This window comes from Heptranchias perlo, chromosome 26 (assembly GCF_035084215.1).
Source record: "Heptranchias perlo isolate sHepPer1 chromosome 26, sHepPer1.hap1, whole genome shotgun sequence".
Lineage (NCBI taxonomy): Eukaryota > Metazoa > Chordata > Chondrichthyes > Hexanchiformes > Hexanchidae > Heptranchias > Heptranchias perlo.
The window spans coordinates 35269682-35290376 of NC_090350.1; the positions used below are offsets into that span (position 1 = coordinate 35269682).

At 40.9% G+C, this 20695-nt stretch overlaps 1 protein-coding gene across 3 annotated transcripts; it reads left to right on the top strand.

Annotated features, from left to right (window-relative positions):
- The first annotated feature begins 193 nt into the window (after positions 1–193).
- On the top strand, positions 194–20032 carry tmem30b (transmembrane protein 30B). 3 transcript variants are annotated; one of them, XM_068006753.1, is made up of 8 exons: positions 194–241; positions 1504–1742; positions 4377–4484; positions 9002–9109; positions 11503–11593; positions 12585–12734; positions 13397–13585; positions 16298–20032. In XM_068006753.1, exons 2-8 carry the CDS (start codon positions 1530–1532, stop codon positions 16483–16485), a joined length of 1047 nt encoding a protein of 348 aa, XP_067862854.1. In that variant the 5' UTR covers positions 194–241; positions 1504–1529; the 3' UTR covers positions 16486–20032. The 3 variants fall into 3 exon arrangements, with proteins under 3 accessions (XP_067862854.1, XP_067862853.1, XP_067862852.1); XM_068006752.1 differs by having other exon boundaries at positions 227–299; XM_068006751.1 differs by lacking the exon at positions 194–241 and adding an exon at positions 1262–1383.
- Positions 20033–20695: the final 663 nt, after the last annotated feature.

The following is a 20695-nucleotide window of genomic DNA, read 5'->3' on the forward strand; positions in this document are numbered from 1 at the left end:
TTCGCCCCCTTGCGATTGGCTCCCGCGGCCGACGGTGGCGCCCAGTCCCGGTTGGTGATTGGGTCACACGGACGTCAATCATTTTGACTGACGGACACACACACACACACACAAGGTGGGGGGGGAGCCAAGCAAATTAGGTTGAGGGACATGGTCGCCACCCACGCACGGGTCATACGTCAGCACGTACGTAACACTGTTTAAAAAAGGTGGCCGTGCGAGGGGACGCTACCTGCACAAGGTGAGTGCAGCCTCTGAACCAAAGCAGAAAGCCTTGATTGCATTAGATAACTCCACAGGTTCGTTGTCTGTGCATTTAATTAGACTTTTTTCTTTTGGTTTTGGGGGGGAATTTGATAACTCAACCATCTATGTCTTTGACACACACATCCAGTCTGATCAATAGTTGTAAATTATTTTTTTTAATAAGTACTAGATCTGTTCAAGTTCACCAATATTGGAATTTCTAATTTTCATGACATTGTAATTCTGACTTCATCGAACGCTCAAAAGCCATTAGTAATCATAATATTACGTAGTATCTACAGCACAGAAGCAGGTCATTTGGCCCAACAAGTCTATGTTGGTGTTTATGCTCCACTTGAGCTGCCTTCATATGAGATAAACCTTACTTCGTCTAATCATATCCTATTCTTTTCTCTCGTACTTACCTAGCTTCCCCTTAAATGCTTCTATGCTATTCGTCTTAACTACTCCATTTGGTAGCAAGTTACCCTTTGAGTAAAGAAGTTTCTCCTGAATTCCTTATTGGAGACTATGGCCTCTAGTTTTGGAAACCTGTACAGGTGGAAACATCTCTTAAAATTATGAAGGGTTTGCTAGGGTAGATGTAACGACCTAAATAAGGTCAGCTCTCAGCCCACTCTCCTAGAGAAAAGAGCCCCAGCCTGTTCAGTTTTTCCTGATAGATATAACCTCTCAATTCTGGTGTCATCCTTGCACCTTCTCCAGCATTGTTATACAAAATTGGAATTTTAAAAAAGTCTTTGCAAAAGTTTTCTGATTCTTGGGACTTAATACAAAAGTAATAGCCCCCAAATTTAAAGTTATATTTTAAGCTTACATCAGGATTTGTCACCCAATGAAAATTTTAAAAAACATTATTGGCAGGTGAGTATTTCCACTGGATTAGTTGCAGAAGCAGATATCTTTAAAAGTTTAATTTCCATCATTTAAAAAATGACAATGGTAATTTTGAACTTGAGAAAGTCATAGGTGAAGTGTCTCTGGAACTGGTTGAACGACTGGTTGATAACAGCCCTGTGACGCTACCTGCAGACCACGGAACTGGGTGGAGTGTTATCTATAGTGATCGGGTCGGTGAAGGGGAGGACACGGGATCCAAGAGCAATTGGGGCGAGGGTTTGTTTCCTCTTCCCAATCAATTCTCTGGGTTGGGGTGTTATCGACAGCGTAAGCTCTTCATCCGTTTAAAAATCGAGGTCGATGCCCGAGCTTAACTTTGTTTCTGTCTCCTCCTAGATCTTGGCTCGAAAACAACGCCGGCGATGCCACAAGTCCCGGGTTCGTCTCGGGAAAGAGACGGGGCCGTTTCCAAAAATAAGCCTGATAACACCGCCTTCACGCAGCAAAGACTGCCGGCTTGGCAGCCCTTCTTATCCGCAGGCTACGTCCTCCCCACATTCTTCCTGTTGGGCTTGATATTCATTGCGATCGGGCTCGGGTTGTACTTTACTTCCAAAAGTGTCATCGAGATAGAGGTGAGTAACTACTGGTGACTAGGAAACCGCTGTGTGCTCCTCCAGTACCTGCTTAGTTCAAAACAGGTGAAATATGTACGTGACTCTCTATTTCCTTTCTAACAAGTTGTCCCCACGAATTTACAAACTTAATTGTCAAATGCACTCGTAATATAGAGAGCATGTGTTCAATCACTCTTAACTCCTACTTGCCTAGTAATAATGCCAGTCATTAAGCTTAGTTATTGATTACTGGTAGATTTGGGTTTTTTTAAATTTTGTAAAGGTGAAGACTACAAAGGAATCTGTTACATTTACTTAAATTCCTTGACTGACCTTAATTAGGTGTTCCTTGTAAAACCAGCTTTCATCTTGACTGGAGTATATTCTTAAGTCTTTTCTTAATAAGATTTCCTGTCTGTTTTCTATGTTGTGATTGTCAAGCCGTGGATCAATTTTGTTCCTTGCTGGATAAATGTTACATCTGTGTTTTTCTTCTTTCTAATCGATGGATAATGAAAGTAGAAAGTAACCAATTATATTGCAGAAAAGATTACTCCCCAATTTAAAGTTTCTATGCAATCACATCCTTGCAAAATAGATAATGCCAGCACGCTATATATACACAGCAATAAAAGTTTATAACATTGGAATTACTAGATGAAGAAAGACAAAGGTCCATCTAGTTTTCCTTCTACCATCCTGGTTGTCATGGGATGCAATGATAATGGAGTTGTACACTAATTACAACAATCAATCTCTATCAATTAGTCTCTAGCAGACCCAGACATGACCTGAGGAAAACCGCAGTGGTGGAGAGCATTGGGAACTATGGGTCCAAAGTCACCTTTTTCCACCCAAGTCACTTACCACATGTCATGTCTCAAATTACTCATATAATAAGTGCATTTAAAAAGTTCAATAAATCACAAAGTTGTCCATAAACTTATCTATCTCATTGTCCAATAGCTCCAACTCAACCCATCCATGTAGGGTCCAGTGCATCCTTTTGAGCTTGATTAGCTTTACCACACTTGGTTAACCCCCCACCCCCCATATTGTGTGGTGACCCAGCTGAACCTTGACAGTCACACCCAAACAAATACACTGCATTTTCCTCAAACCATCATTCAGACCACTCTATACCACAATGCATGCACAAAGTGTGCAATTACATAGAAATATATGGAAGAGAATGCAGAGTCAGGCCTATATAATGGATGCACAACACACCTGTCTGTTTAAATATGCAAATAGGAGTTCTATTGCAATTTTTAAATATAAATAGGTGGAGTTGTGTTGCACATGCTTTGCTCATCTGTACCAGGCAATGAGTGGCTTCACCAGCTGTCCTTAAATGGACCACTGATTGTTGCTCCACGAAGGAGCCCCAAACCTCTTTTCCTTTTATTTATGTGGGGCATGGAGGAGGAGGAGCAGGAGTACTCCTCCTGGCTCCACAAAAAATACCTTGGTCCGTGCTCACTCCTCTCTGGGATTGGTTCCCTTCCCCTGCCAGCTAGCTCGGTGTAGAAGCAGGCCGGTTTCCAGCCCCCTCTCAACCAGCGAGCTGCAGCGGACCACCCGTTTGGTGCATTCGAATGAGGCCCGGACCTAAAAATGTTCAGGCCTCCCGACACTGGCTTTTGACAGGCAGCGGGCCATTCTGCCGACTTCATGCTCGTTTTGGGTAGAAATTGAAAATTCCCCCTATTGTTTGCCTTAACTACTAACCCTAGAAATGAATTCCACAGTCTCACAACTGTGTTTTATATATTTTTAAAAAAGGTTTCTCGTGCCCTGTTCTAAATCTCTTCCATTTAATGTTGTATCTATGATCTCTCGTTCTAGACCCCTCAACTAATGCAAATTGTCTGTTTTTATCTACCCTGTTCCATCCTTTCATAATTTTAAAGACAGCTATCATATCACCCCCTAATCTATATTGTTCTAATGAAAAAAAGCCCCAATTTGTTAAGTCTTTGTATTAGTGTTTCCTTATGCCATACGGCATCCAAGTGAATCTGTATTGGACCTTCTCTACAGCCTCAATATTCTTCCTATAGTATGGACCCCAATACTGCACACAGTGCTCTAACCGAGGTCTTATTAAAGTTTTATATAGGCTCTTAATATCTCTTGGTTTTTACATTCTGTGCCTGTCGCGATTAAAACCTAGAATTCCAATAGCTTTATTTATGGGCTTATTAACCTGAGGTGCTGCCTTTAAAGTCCTGAGAACCTGTACCCCCCAAATCCCTTTCCTCTTTCACAGCAACGAGCCCTACTTCCATTGAGTATAATTATTGCTGTTTTATGTCTGAAATAAATTGCCATCTATATAAAAGTTTTGAGCTCCATCGCACTCCACATCATGCTGTGTATAAAATGGCAACAAATCACAACTGAGCAATCTTTTGAAAAAGTGTGTATGTAATTAACAATTTAGAGAATTTCCAACAACACCAATAATGAGCCTGTAATTCCTCAGGACCTGTTTAGACCAGTTACCCAAAGGGAATACCTTAGCAGTGGCCTTAAATGGAAAGCCAGGATAACAGCTAAACATTGCAACCATAATCCAGACCATAGCCACAGTTGGCATGGATTGATTGTATGTGGTCTGAATGTTTTACCTCAGAATTTTTTTTCCAGCTTAACTATACAGGTGACGAGTCAAAGAGTCCGTGCCACCATTGTACCAGCAATGCTACCAAGAACTGCAAGTGCACAATAAAATTCAAGGTGGACAAGTTGTTGAGGGTAAGAATATTAGGAGCTCTGCCCAACAAATAGTTCAATATTTGGTTTAGATTTAAACATCGTGCCCATCGTTGCAAGTAAAAATACTGAAGCACAGACCCTCAGTATTGTGCCCAGCTGAGGCTACATATTATGACTGCTCAGGAGCCACTGGGAATCATACAAACAAAGAAGGATTTCAAGTTGAATCCTTGACCTTTGAGTTAGCTGATCTCAATTGTGTTGCCATTAGAGGCATCACAATTAGCTTCTATGCTTTGGAAAAATCAGCCAGGTTCTCATTACTATTCGTTATCCAATGACCTCTGCTTGAACATGCACACATTTAGATATCGGGTAATGAATGGATCAGAATCAATGATGATGTTTCTCTCTCGCTCACTCATTTACCAATACCAGAGATTGTTGCAGATCCTGGGACTGTACCCTAGCATTGAACACTCTCCTGAGGAGAGGAAGGGAGACAAAGGGAAATGATCTAATTACCCTATTTTTTAAAAATGGAACAACTGTCATTCCATAATTCATTTCCCTCATTCCACATGGATCAGGGAATTTTGCAGAAGATTACCCTTTGACCTTCAACGATGCATTTAAGTGCGAGTTGAAATGACAAATATTTTTAAAAAAAAGACAGAAATCATCTAAAAATGTCAATACTTTTTTAAACTGCTGATCAGAGTCAAGTTGATTTTACACTTCCTATTCCACTTGGAGATCCTAGATTTGGATCCAGCCCATGTCATAGAATCATAGAATCATAGAAGTTTACAACATGGAAACAGGCCCTTCGGCCCAACATGCCCATGTCGCCCAGTTTATACCACTAAGCTAGTCCCAATTGCCTGCACTTGGCCCATATCCCTCTATACCCATCTTACCCATGTAACTGTCCAAATGCTTTTTAAAAGACAAAATTGTACCCGCCTCTACTACTGCCTCTGGCAGCTCATTCCAGACACTCACCACCCTTTGAGTGAAAAAATTGCCCCTCTGGACCTTTTTGTATCTCTCCCCTCTCACCTTAAATCTATGCCCCCTCGTTATAGACTCACCTACCTTTGGGAAAAGATTTTGACTATCTACCTTATCAATGCCCCTCATTATTTTATAGACTTCTATAAGATCACCAGGGAAAAAAGTCTCAGTCTATCCAACCTCTCCCTATAAGTCAAACCATCAAGTCCCGGTAGCGTCCTAGTAAATCTTTTCTGCACTCTTTCTAGTTTAATAATATCCTTTCTATAATAGGGTGACCAGAACTGTACACAGTATTCCAAGTGTGGCCTTACTAATGTCTTGTACAACTTCAACAAGACATCCCAACTCCTGTATTCAATGTTCTGACCAACGAAACCAAGCATGCTGAATGCCTTCTTCACCACCCTATCCACCTGTGACTCCACTTTCAAGGAGCTATCATTGGAGAAAGTCTCCTCTTCTACTACTGGTTTCGGTGTTGCTAAGCGAAATGAGTTTGGCGGTCTCAATTCATTTCCTATTGGGCAAGAGCCCACAATATAAATGTGTTCATAATTTGGCAGCCTCAATCGGAGAAGCCACGTGGATAAATTGTCTGAAAAGGGAAACTGAAACTGGTGGCTGAGGGAACTCTTTTGAAGTTGTGGTTTAGGCAGTTTAGAGCAATGGTTTTCAAAATCATCTGTATCCGGGTCCCCTAGAAACATTGACACTAATGAGAACCTCCAGTCTTGTCTTCCAAAAGAAAATGTCAGCTATTCAAAGGAAGACTGTTATCACTGCAGATAAATGTACACAGTAATTGAAATAATATACAAGTAGTAGTAAGTTAACATACAGAATTCTTTACACTGTGCATGGTACATAGTATGTTCAGCCTGAGATGATGTGGAGATGCCGGTGATGGACTGGGGTTAACAATTGTAAACAATTTTACAACACCAAGTTATAGTCCAACGATTTTATTTTTAATCCCACAAGCTTTCGGGGGCTTTCCCCTTCCTCAGGCAGTGTGGAAACATTTTAGAAACTGAATTGAATTGGCTTAGTTCCTTGCCCACATCAATTCCTTCACCTCCATTATCAGGTTGCACGCCCCATCCACACTGCCTGAGGAAGGGGAAAGCCCCCGAAAGCTTGTGGGATTAAAAATAAAATCGTTGGACTATAGCCTGAGATGGACATAGTTGATGACCTAAAATAAAAAAACAGAAAATGTTGGAAATTCTCAGCAAGTCAGGCAGCATCTGTGGGTAGAGAAACAGAGTTAACGTTTCAGGTTGATGACCTTTCGTCAGAACTTGTTGATGACATGAGTGCCCGCATGGTTAATGACCCTAATTTGAAAGTTAAAGAAGGAGCTTCTGGCCATGATAGAGCTGACCTCTAGAGGGAGTAGCTGGCCACACTACAAACTGACAAGGTGCTTCAAACTAGCACTGAGTATATGGTGATATTGTCATTGTCATTACTCTTAACTGTTGAGGTGATAGCGACCATTAATATCAGGAGGTCAGATGTTTTTCCAATACATATACTTCCTGAGAACTAAACAGTGGCAACTGGAAAATCAGCTATAGTTCTGTGCTATTTCTGTCTTTCCAAAGGTTGCGAACACATGGAGATACTGCCACTTTTTTATAATGTCTTTGGGCACCTCCATTGCGAAACACATTAATCCAATGAATGCTCTACCATCCATGACCTGATGCTTTGAAAGGGATAGCTTCTGGGTCAGACTGGCTGTCCTCCACGGATGGGGCGTGCAACCTGATAATGGAGGTGAAGGAATTGATGTGGGCAAGGAACTAAGCCAATTCAATTCAGTTTCTAAAATGTATAACCCATCCCTGACATTATGCCTTGAAACAAAACTAAATCAATTTGACCTCTGTCCATTAACTGAAGTGTTTTCAAGGATGGTATGACCTGTTGGAGCTCCACTGTGTTGTGCTTTGGACTAGTGGGATAGAAGTTTACAGTCACTCTGTTCCCTGTTTGGTGAGTCCCTGAGGTCAGTCAGGTGACTGTGCTGAGTGAGTTGAGGGCAGCCATCCCCTGTGGGGAGGGACGATAAAAAGAATCGAGGGCCAGCAACGCCAAGCTGCTCCTGCACGCCTCCTTGTGGTCAACTATAGATTGGCTTTGGAGGCCTGTGAGTAGGAAAGCAAGCCTTCTGATAGTAATAGTGTGGCGTATGTTATTTTTCTTGTTCTCGATGGTATTTAGTTGGCTCAATCCAGATTAGATTTGTAAAATAAAGCAGCTTAATTATTTCGATCTGGCTCTCGTCCCTGCAAGTGTTTCAGTCCACCTTCAGAAAGATTGGAGAAGGGCATGTGTGAAAGGCATGCTATCCAGTTCAGATCATGAAGGGGTCTGAATGATACACCCCTGGCTTACGCTAGTACATCATTAGGTACTGAGCAATATGAGCCCACTCCTGAATGTAAGATATTTGGCCCACTCATGGGGAAGACCACCATTGCTGTACCTGAGAGATTATCTGCAGCAAGACCAGGCATTTGTCACACAAATCATGGTGTTTGATTTTAAATTGCTATAATTAGAAAGTGTCATTTATCCTTTTGTAGCTTTCAGTGCTCTGTTTTTTAAATAGCCAGCTTAAAGACCGAACTTGCAGTGTATGTAGCCTTTTATCACATTTCTCAGGATGTCCCAAAGTGCCTCACCTACCGTGGATTACTTGGTTATGTGGGGTGAAGATGGCAGCCATTTTGCACACAGCAAAATCCCACAAATGGTAATCAGCTGAATAACCAGTTCATCTGTTTTTGTTCTTTTGAGGAAGGAATGATGGCCAGGACTCCAGGGGAACTTCCTGCTCTCCTGGACACAGTGCAATGGCATTTTTAACTTCTATCTGAACAGGCAGTTGGGATCTTGGTTTAAATTTTCAGGTGATGGGCAACACCTCTGGCAGTGTAACGCTGCCTCAGGTACTGCTCCAGATTCTCAGCCTGGAGTGAGACTTAAACTCTCAACTGTTGGAATCCACTTTGGGCCAAAGTGCCAGCAAATGAGCCAAGCTATTACTGAGGTAGTGCTTTTCTATTCAAGGAGACATTACCCCTCAAAACGGTGATCTATATATACTGGAGATGATTCATATATTTGGAGGGGCTTGGCATCATTCCCAATGAAATATCTCGTTTGTCTCTTCTCTCTCATTGTATTCTCTTACGGTTTTATTTTTCCTGCATGTATGGTTTAAAAAAAATTGTTCCTTTTTTTGTATATCCGTGTTTTACATGTCCAAATCAACAGGATCTTGACACCTTAGCATGGCCGATGCTAAGTAATGAGAAGTTGTTAAGTTGATCCAAGTTACATTTGGCATGGGGAGTTGAGTTAACCATAAGAAAGCATTGATGGGGATCTGCAATGTAATGATGGGTAAAACTGAATCATTTGCTTTAAACATATCTCACTTAATCTGAGAGTGAAGTTAGGAAAGATTTGTGCAAGAGCTGTCACTTAATATAACAAATTGAGCATGCTGTGTTTCTTCTCAGGGCCCAGTTTTCATGTACTATGAATTATCGAACTTCTATCAGAACCAACGGAAATATGGAGTTTCCCGGGACGATACTCAGCTGAATGGAGATTTGGATTATTTACCGGTAAATGTTAAAACAGGACTGATAAATGGTTGCAGTGATTCTAAATGTTTCCAATATTCCAAATTTGTCTTACATTCTGATCACCAAATCAGATCAAATGTGAGCACAGCCCTTTGAACTCAAACCTAAACCCAAGTGATGCTAAATATAATAATTTAAAAAAAAACAAGGAAAAATGTCAAATGCTGGAAATTCATGGCAGGTCAATCAGCATCCATCAAGGGAAAAGCCCAGTTACAATGATGCAATGTACACACTCACTAGTCTTCTCTCAACAGGTTCTGACTGACCTGCTGTGTATTTCCAGCATTTTTTTTGTTGTTATTCCAAGTCATCCGGAACTTGTGTGAAATTTGGTTTTGATCTGAACATAATGGGTAATATGTACCTAATGAGTAAGGTATTGGAACTAAGTTGATTTTTTTTTTAAAAGAAACAATATTTTTGACATGCAGGTTTGTATATAGCCATGTTTCTCCCCTGGCAATCTGGCTAAAGAACCAGGAGGGAGAGATAAGGAGAAATATTTTAATGCAGCTAGTTATGATGTGGCATACACTGCCTGAAAGAGTGGTGGAAGCCGATTCAGTTGTAACTTTCAAAAGGGAATTGAATACATACTTGAAAAGGGAGACATTTGCAGGACTATGGGGAAAGAGTAGAGGAGCGAGACTAATTGGATAGCTCTTTGAAAAAGATGACACAGGCACGATGGGCTGAATGGCCTCCTTCGGTGCTGTATCATTCAATTTACACTTCAGAATGACTCCAGGAGACTCATTGTGGACGCTTGCCGAGGTTTCCACCACTTCCACATTCAGACCTTTTCAACCCAGCCACACGGCGAATGTGGCATGTAGTGAGAGAATACAAAGTCAACAGCTTATTGCCTGAAGAGTAATTGGTACTTCCTATTAAGTTTCCTCCCCATCTCAAGGTTCTACCTTGTGTGGGGGCAGAGTTCCACACATGTCAGGCAGTACGTAACTATTCTACATATAAGCCCAGACTTGAGTGTTCACAGCCTGGGCAATCATGGGAGACATAAGGTCACTTGATATCCACACATGTGCACATCCCAGCAAGTGATTGGGAGTGAAATCCTGGATGAATTTCAACTCCCTTCCCAATAGCCTGTAGGTGCTGGGATCTGCCAACTCAACACAAACCAGGGGTTGTACTTTCTGGCTGAGCTCCATACTGGGTAGGGACCTTACCAACTGAGACAGCGGATGATCCACATGAGGTAAATCTGAAGGTGGATTCTGGTGTCATACCGGCAGCAACTTATACCACTGCAAAATGTACGACCAGAGTGGGTGCTTTTGGTCCTGGTATGGTGTTGGTACAAACCTGTTATACATTCCTCCTTCTGGAGAATGATGTATTGTTACTAAGAGGCAGTTTTGTTACAGGAGAAATTCCCAGAAAGGGGAAAATTTCTCAGGATCCATAAAGTCTGACAAAGTGGCTAAGGGCAAACATGAGTTAAACTCTCATTTGAATGATAACTAAAAATGATGTCAACGAATTATCCAGGCTACTGTCGCTGCCGCATGAAATACAAACTGCACCATTCAGTATTTGCAAATCTTTGGGCCTTTAAGAGACTGAGACCCCAGTTATATTCTACACTAGGTATCAGCGCTGCACAGTGATTCCTCATACTGAACCCTGAAGAGCAGTTTAGTCGCACCAGTGCTGGTGTGACCTGACCTCAAGTGCGCTTGCAAGCTTGTAACAGCAGCTGGCACAATACCCATGCATTTAGGTTCTGTTTTTTTTTAAAGCATATGCTGCCCGCTGTTTTGTCATTCTATTTGTTTCCAGTTTAAATAGAACTGACTGAGAGCAATTGGAAGAAAATAGTGGCTGTAAAGGAAGCAGCATAAATTTAGAGGTTTGGTGAGACCACACCTGGAGTACAGTGTACAGTTTTGGTCTCCTTACCTAAGGAAGGGTATACTTGCCTTCGAGGCGGTGCAACAAAGGTTCAAAATATGATAGTGTTTGTGCATGTGTGGAGCTCTTTCACCAATACCCCTTTCTCCCCTTCACCCAGAGCAGGGCAAACACTAATACGACTCCCTACTCGGGCTTCCTAATATTCATACTATGCCATCAGCAGAGGGGTACAACAATCCTGTCACTGACGGCACACTATTAATATAAAAATAGTGAACTTCGTCCTGGACCCGACAGTTCATGAAACTTGAAAGCAGAAATCAGAAGCATCATCCTATTGGTCCTCCAAAGGAGGTCAGTGGCACTTAAGTGCAGTAAAAAGAGAAATGAAAGTAGGCATGTATTAGTAAAACTCTCACTGGGACTCTATACATTCCTGCCAATTGACTTTGTAATAATCCTTCATTACCTGCTTAATATTTTCACAGACCCCTTCTGAATACTGTCATCCATTTGACGTGGATAGTAAGAAACGGCCTATCGCTCCCTGTGGAGCCATTGCAAACAGCATGTTTAATGGTGAGTTCTTGCATATTTTGATTCACTATACAATTCAGTTTAGAATAACTTTCACCAAATGCTGGCAGTGTTGCACTTTATGTAGTCGATGTTTTCAACTGCACCACTTGTTTTTTATACCATGCATGTCATCTGGGAGCTCGGTGTACTTTCATGTCTCCATACTTCTGTAAATCCTTAAGTACTTAAAAATTAGTATCATTGAATTTTACAGCACAGAAAGAGGCCATTCAGCCAACAGCACCTGTGTAGGGGTGTGTGTGTAGGTGTGTCTAGATGATCTCACCCCTTTTTAAAGCTATTATGGATTCTGCTTCCACCACTGTTTCTGACAGGCTATTCAATGTCCTAACAACCTTTTTTTAAAAAAAAAAAAAAAAAATTCTCCAAACCTCTACCCTACTTCTGTAAAGTTTTTTTTAAATGTAGTATATTAGAGCAGGCCATGGTTAGTGAAAGTCTGGCCGTAGCTCGCTTGAGTTATTTCAGATTGAAAAAATTTTACATTTTTATATGGCATAACAAAATGCCTCATGGTGTTTCACAAGAGGCAGCAATGTATACAAGAAGTGGAAGAGAAGGTGAGGTGGGGGAGGAGGAAAAGGACGGGGATTGAGAGCACAATCAAAGGGTAGGTTCTGAGGAGGCTTTTGAAAGTGAGGAGAGAGGTAACAACACAAAACTGTTTAGGAAGAGAATTTGAGTCCAGGGGTGAGGTGGCTGTAGGTTCTACCTCCAAAAGGAGAGCAGTGGGATGAAGGGACATGCAGTGGACGAGACCATTATTCAAAATAACTTAAGACATCCGCTGAGTGCGAGGTGTTGCAACATCATGAAAGCAGTTGTGCAGATTGCTTCTGTCCAATATTTCTAGCAAACTCAAATGTTGAACACTTTGCCCCACTCCTCTTCCCCTGCCCCATTACACAATGACGAGTGAAAATTCTGCTTTAAGATGTAAAATAAACATAATTATATTTCTTTCTTTTAGATTCCTTTGTGTTATATAAGCTGAACGGCAGTGGGCCTTCCACCAAGGTGCCTCTAAATGTCAAAGGAATTTCTTGGTGGACTGACTACAACATCAAATTCAATAACCCTAAGCCAAACAATTCAACTGACCTACAGCAGGCATTCAAGGGTAATTTAACTTCTTTTCAGTAAATGTTTCCACCCAGTTCAGTGGGCTCTGTATAAATTCTGTTCTGATCAAATCCCGTTTAGAGGTATTACTAGTGGTGCTGGGAAGGTTTTTGGACAGACTTTCTTCCTGGAACAAGCCCGAACAGCCTACTGCTGAAAATCCAGTTAAACCCACTCAGGCCCAGTTTAAACAAAAAAGGGAGAGTGGCCATGTTGTCCAACTGGAATTGTTTTTGTACTTTTTTTATTTTAGTTTACCCATGTATGAACAGGGTAAATGCTTGCCATTACAGATCAGGAAGGTGTCTGGTTCAGTACCTTGTTTGTACCCGTGGAGGAGGGGTGGGTCTACAATTGATTGCTCACTCGGTATGGTACAACAACTCACTACATAACCAGTTGAGACATTGTTCTGTTTTGCAGTATCCATTGAGTAAAATTCCTATTAAAGTCACACTAGAATACAGCGGTTAGATTATTTGTCCTATAGACAGTAAAGTCCTGACAATGCCATCATTACTGCCGATAACAATACTAGAAGAGGAACCACTTAATCACTAATAACTAATGTAATTTTGTTAATATTCAGTGATTTTTGCTTTGTCTGGTTTTAAATAAGTGTCATCTTTTTCTCATCAAAACCCATTCACTTAATTACAGGAACTGTAAAGCCTTCCAATTGGCCCAGGCCTGCCTACGAGCTGGACACGAACCCAGAAAACAATGGCTTTATTAATGAAGACTTCATTGTCTGGATGAGGACCGCGGCCTTGCCGACGTTTCGCAAACTCTATCGTCGTATTGATGGAGGACTGGAGCCAGGAAACTATTCTGTGGAAATAACTTACAGTATCCTTGCCCTTTTCAGTAGGTAGTATGGGGAGGGCTAGCATGACAAAAATACTGGGTCATGTTCAAAACTGGTTGTTTAATGCTCCAGTTATACTGCACCAAGTGATGTAGTATTGACTCCATTTTCACAGCTGTAGTGACTGTCTGTCTGCTCACATCATTCGGGTAAGAAAGTATTCCTTCCATTGCCAATTTTTAATGATTGAAACGAGCTGATGGGATAGTCGGGATTTTCTAACTTTAGACCTTGTCGGCACAGATTTAAAGTAATTGGTAGAAGGAATAGAGGGGAGCTGAGGAGAATTTTTTTCACCCAGAGAGTGGTGGGGATCTGGAACTCACTGCCTGAAAGGATGGTAGAGGCAGAAACCCTCAACTCCTTTTAAAAAGTACTTGGATGTGCACTTGAAGCTCTGTAACTCGCAGGGCTATGGACCAAGTGCTGGAAAGTGGGATTAAGCTGGATAGCTCTCTTTCAGCCAGCACAGACACGATGGGCCGAATGGCCTCCTTCCACATAACTTTCTATGATTCTATGAAAAGCGGAAACATATTGCTGTCCAATCCAGGTACAAATCCTATTAAACTTTAAAACCATGACTAGCTCACTAAAGGTATCTGGGGAGAAATTCTTCACTGTATTCAATGTTTCCACTTGTGAGAGACTCCAACTAGGGGTCATGAATATAAGGTAGTCACTAATAAATCCAATAAGGAATTCAGGAGGAACTCTCTTTACCCAGAGAGTGGTTAGAATGTGAAACTTGCTTCTACGTGGAGTAGTTGAGGCAAATAGCATAAATGCATTTAAGGGGAAGCTGGATAAGCCACATGAGGGAGAAAGGAATAGAAGGATATGCTGATAGGGTTCGATGAATAGGGGTGGGAGGAGGCTCGTGTGGAGCGTAAACACCAGCACAGACCAGTTGGGCCAAATGGCCTGTTTCTTTGCTGTAAATTCAATGTAATGTAATGACTGAGCTATCCAACAATTGGAGGATTCTCCTTGATTGAGATTTTGTTGCTCTTTCAACTCTTTCTTCCCCCAAATAAAGCCGTGTAGGTCAGAACAGCATTCATCCTTCAGATGAAGAGCAGCAACGTTCCCTTTTTTTAAATCAATTTTGCTATAATTATTACTCCTCTGAACTTCACTCTCTCTCATATTCCTGGCTCCAAATACACACCACCTCCTTTTCCCTGTATCCTTGCTATGTTGAAATCAAAACTCATTACACCATCTCCCACTTCAACTTGTTCTTTAGCAGCAATTCAATCAGTCTTGTCTTCCTCCAGCAATCTGCAGACTTTTAGTAATCAAGCTTGAAGTCACCTGATCATTACTTTCTGTATTCCTTCCTAATCTTCACCCTTGGCTCTGTCCTGCAATATGTGCCTTGGCTCTCTGTTGAAAATACTTAATCGCAAATAAAAACCCGTCAACTCTTTTGGAACTGAATGTGCCACAGAGCAGTGCTCGTCACTCAGACTGAACTTGTGTTTTCCATCCGGCTTATCGGGTAGAATCAATGAACTGAGGAAAGGCACTTCCTAGCAAGGAGTGGGTGGAGTTCGGGGATGTGGGTGAAGATTTCCTTTCTGCGCTATGTTACAAAATTGTAAATCCATTTATAAAGAACAAGTTGTTGCTTTTGTTGCACAGTGCACAAAAGGGAAGATTGCTCTGCTGCTCTCCAGATTAGCTTCCAGTTCAAGAGCAACATTGCGGAGACACAAGGTCAGGTTGCCTGCCTGTCCGCCCTCTTTATGATGTTAGAGGAATTTCCCAAAGTTTTTCCTGAAATAGCCATTTTTGTTTTATTGCTTCCCCAAGGAAATAAGTATTTCTGGTGGTTGGGGAAGTTGCATCATTTATTGGATAGGGTGAGAATTGATGGGCCTGACAGTCTTTCGTTGCTTTTTTGCATGTTTGTTACACCAGATTTGCACCCAAGGTGTACAAGCCACCTTTGTAATAGGATATGGTACTAGAAGCAATCTAGAAATCATGAGTTCAAATCTCATCGTGGCAAGTTGTCAAATTGATTTTAATTTGTGGACTGGCGCCAGAAAAAAGTGACCATGAAAGCTGCTGATTGGTTGGTTGTAAAAACCAAAATACTTCAGGTGACGGGAATCTGCCATCCCTATGCACTCTAGCCTGTAAGTGGTTCCAGTCTCACACTACGTGGTTGACTCTTAGTGCTCTCTGAAGAAGCTTATGCAACTAGGGATGGGCAATAAATGCAGACTTACCAGATCCCTTTGCATTTCAAGAGAAAATATATATTAAAAATGTAGTTAACTTTGAAAGGCTTCTTTGACAGCACCTCCCAAACCTGCGATCTCCATGTTGAAGGACAAGGGCAGCAGGTGCAAGGGAACACCATCACATCCAGCTTCTCCTCCAAGTCACACACTATCCCGACTTCAACGTATATCGCTGTTCCTTCATCGTCGCTGGGTCAAAATCCTGGAACCCCCTACCTAACAGCATTGTGGGATACCTTCACCACACGGACTGCATTGGTTCAAGAAGAAGGCCCACCATCTCAAGGGCAACTAGGGATGGGCAATAAATGCTGGCTATGCCATTGATGCCCACATCCCAAGAATGAATAAAATATTTTTTTAAAAAGTGATGTAATATCACTCTCAGGTACTGCTAGAAGCCATGGTTCTGTTTCTCCTTAACTGTGATGTGTTCAGATTATCCAGTGCTAAGTTTCAATGGACAGAAACGAGTAACTTTCAGCACCATATCCTGGATGGGTGGAAGGAATCCATTCTTGGGAATTGCTTATCTTGTGTGTGGTAGTGCCTGTATTGTTACAGCGATAGTAATGTTCATAGTTTACATTAAGTATCAAGGATGGAACATGGTCAAAGAGGAATAAGCACAAAATGTAATACTTATACCATTCAATGTGTGAAACTCACTGGGTAATTTGTTTCAGTGGCTATCATTACGGGTGGTTACTATAAGTTAACTGTACTTTTACCACATTAATCTTTGGCAGGGCACAGAAATCTAGCCTTTCAATTTCTGAAGTGTATTTTTGTATTTGTTTGTAAATCTCTCAATATTAATTGCTGCTCAGGATTTGTACACTTAGATGTGAAATTAAAATAATTTCTATTTCCATTGTGAAACATTATAATGGTGAAGGTCAGATGATTTAGTCCTTGAGTTAATGAAAATGATCATTAGAATTCTCGTCAGTCAGGTATCAATGGTCCCAGCAATAAGTTTTTTTTTGTACAAAACCACTTCCCATTCAGTGGTCCTTTTTGTTCAGTTGTTAGTCAGATTCCATTGTACTTTTTTATAATTTCCATTCTCAATTGACCCATTAATCTTTTTTATGGCTAGTGGGTAATTTCAGTAATAGAGGCATGAGGTCTTCTGTAGAAAAGTATTACAAGCCTTATTAATGTAAAACAGTATACAAAGATAACAGTTATGGGCGCAGCGTCCCTACAAGATCGGGAGGTGATTAGGCTCTCGACACTCTCTGCACTACCTGAGCAGTCAGGTCGTGATCAGAGAACATTCTAAAATACCCTCTGCCAGTCCTGCTCTTCATACACATAGGAAAACAACTTGTGTAACAAGACCCTCCTTGATCCCATGATTCTTGTTATTAGTTAACCTGGTGTTGCAGAACGTTGAGATCTTGTGAATCCTGTTGTTGTCTTTACTTCTGCTTAGCTAGCTCTTTGCAACCTGCCTCAATAACAGCTGGTGGTAGAGAAACCTTGGGGCCCAGATAAGAGTAATCTCAACTACTAACAAACTAAAAGAGACAAAGCCATGTGGAAAAATACTGAAACCCTATCACTTAATTGTCAATTTCACTTAAGTTTTAATTCTAACACTATATCACTCCCTTATATCAGATTTGCTGACTGTTAATGGAAAATATCAAAATTACAGCCACAAAAACTCACTGTTTGCCTTGCTTTGGTAACTTTTTGTTTTGTCGTGAATTCCAGTGACTTTATTATGCTTTGCCTGCAAATTAAAAGCCTAAGCATTGAGAATTTATTATTCACATGGCTTAATTTTAATACCGGAGTCACATGTTTCCTATAAATTGATCTCCAATTAATAGCAACTCATTCTGCCAACAATTGATCCGAAGAGTGATGATTAAATCTAATTCCCAGCCCTCAGTGGCATATATGGCTTATCTTGAAGCCCAGATAGAACCATTTAGTCTGGATCAAAATGCCAAGTTAGATTTTCAAGTGGCTTTTGCAGTCTGACAAGCTGTACAAGTCAAGGCCAATGAAAGCTTCTAATTTAATCACAATTGAATATAATTTTCAGAGGCTTTCAGGGTCCGAATATACAGCATTCAGTTAATCAGAATACATCAGTTTTCAACAACTGGCCATATAGTTTGACCTGAAGAATTTGCATGTATCTGAGTTCCTTGCCTATCTCAATATACCAGACAATCATCTAGGTTTATCCTCTTTCTTTTCACTGTAGTTGACACAACCACCAATGGGTAGCACTCTCACCTCCAAGTCAGAAGGTTGTGGGTTCAAGTCCCACTCCAGAGTCTTGAGCACAAAAGCCAGGCTGACACTCACTCCAGTTCAATGCTGAGTGTCGGAGGTGCCGTCTTTTGGATGAGATGTAACACAAGGCCCCATCTGCCCTCTTAGGTACACGTAAAAGATCCCACTGCACTATTCAAAGAGCAGGGGAGTTGTCCTGGCCAACGTTTATCTCTCAACCAACATCACTAAAACAGATTATCTGGTTATCACATTGCTGTTTGTGGGACCTTGCTGTGCGCAAATTGGCTGCTGCATTTCCTACATTACAACAGTGACTACACTTCAGAAGTACTTCATTGGCTATAAAGTGCTTTGGGACAGCCTGAGGTTGTGAAAGGTGCTATATAAATGCAAGTTCTTATGCAAGTCTCAACTATCGCAGTGGAAACTTGCAGGGAGGTAACACCGGTAACACACAGCATGCTGTAGATCAGGTTTTCTCACAGTAAATATATTTTTTATTTACCTTTATTACTGGCTAGCACTTCCGTCCTCCCCCACCCCAGCAAGCTTTTAAAATTCTCTTTTCTTCCATTCATCCTCACTCACTGTCACATTGAATTTCCTTTTCACAATCTTGCCTCATCAGAATCTCAGTTTACCTGCCTTGTATTACATTCTTCTGCAAATCATGATCACATCCTGATTATAATTCCATTAGAGTAGCTTTCATTTTATTGAGACTAGTTCGTATATTGCAACAAAAAAAAGGGGGGGTAGAAGGAAAAAAGAAAGCTACAAGTTTAAACATGAGCTTGGGTGATGTGCTTTGTTCTCGATGCTTACAATGTCTCCGGAACCCCCTGAGGTAACTAATTCCATGGCTCGGCTGATTGTTGAATTTTTTTTTTGTGCTGGTTAGAACTGTAGGGCATCACAACCAAATGACATCACAATATTCCGACTGAAATGTTAAGTTCTTTCAAAAAAAAAAGTTTTAAGGTTGCAGGGAGAGGATGAATGTGGAGGCTTGGAGCATTTATCTGGAAAAGATAACTGTTGAGTTTCACTGAAAATTTAATCAGCTCAGCAGCCCAATGACTTTACACAGTCAGCGCTGGCCAACAGTAGGGTCGGATTAAATATGGATAACTGGATACTCAGTACTTCAGGTAGAATTACAGCTCTGCCAGTTTGGCAGGTGATTGAAGTAGAACAGCTGATCCCAATCAGACCAGACTGTGATATCTTCTAATGGTAACTGTACTACTGTACCCATTGTAATGCCCCAGAATTGTGTGGAGCATTCTATTTTGGGTAGCTCTGTATTGTACCAGCACAGTAACAGTTCGGAATCATTCAAACGTTTATGCTGAATTGGTTTGATTTGCGCCTGTTTTATGCCCGAAAAACAACCGCAACGCAAACCAATTTCTACCCCTATATATTTCAGATAAGATCCATTTATCAGCTACTGTTACACACTGGTTTACCTTTTTGGCTGAAAGTGAAATATTATAGTCCCTACCTGCAATCTGTGACTCCATTAGTCATCTGTATAAAGGCAGGGACATGACCCAACCAAACGACATCTACACAATGCAGCGTTAACTATGTCTTGCAATTTTAATGTATACTTATGATACACCAGTAAGTAGTTACTCAGGCCCTTAAACTTCCATTGGCAAAGACTCTTTATAACATTTTGTGTGCGTGTGCGCGCGGTCATTCCTTTGTTTTCTAAGCATTTCCTTCCATTGTAGAATGTATACACAAAGAGAGGAGAATATTTTAAAATATTCAATGTTGATTTTGAACAGACAATTATTTGAGCTGGTCAACAATGAAAATAAATCCAATCTGCCACATTTGTCAATGGGATTGTGTTTATTACCAGACTTATCAATAAAGGCAAAGACACATTACCTGCAATCATTTTATTGTATTTTCTCATACTGCTTTCTCCACTAGTATATGCTATAGAACTATGGAAATGCAATTTAAATTGCTCCCACAATGACTCGGTAGGTAAAGTGTTGTGTAGCACTTAGCCATAGAAACCAGCAAGGTCCTGGCTTGGATACTTGGGCTGTGTTGAGTTAGCTGTTACAATTTGCAACAGTAGCATTTTAATATTTTATTTAACATTTAATTCTTATCCCTATAAAGTGTGTACCAAGATCGATAAATCCACATTCTGTATCCAACATAACCAAACACTTAATTTCTGCTTCTGAGAAAGTTACTTTTTCATTTTAAGCCCAAAGTTTCATAGGAACAGGAGTAGGCTATTCAGCCACCATTCCTTCATTCGTCCTTTAACATCGAAGAAGACAGCCAAAGAATTTTCATTTTCTGCAGTCAGTTTTTTAATGATTGATGAGACCAATATTTGCTGGAAATGAACATCTGCAGATTGAACAGTGGATGCTCGATATACCAGGTTGAGGATCGTGATTTTTCAGGCGAGACTGCCTCATCTGGCAATTACATTCAGTATCAAGCTCCATAGTAGGAGGTGCCTCCATCAATGCTTTTTTGCTATGCTTTCTTAACTTAAGCAAGTTGTTCCCACTTATGGATGTCTATTTTGCA

Excerpts from the sequence above, each read along its gene's own strand:
- tmem30b (XM_068006753.1), top strand. The coding sequence starts at position 1,530 with ATGCCACAAGTCCCGGGTTCGTCTCGGGAAAGAGACGGGGCCGTTTCC. Across the intron at positions 11,594-12,584 it reads TGCAAACAGCATGTTTAATG|ATTCCTTTGTGTTATATAAG; the intron begins GTGAGTTCTTGC and ends TCTTTCTTTTAG. Across the intron at positions 13,586-16,297 it reads TTCTGTGGAAATAACTTACA|ATTATCCAGTGCTAAGTTTC; the intron begins GTATCCTTGCCC and ends TGATGTGTTCAG.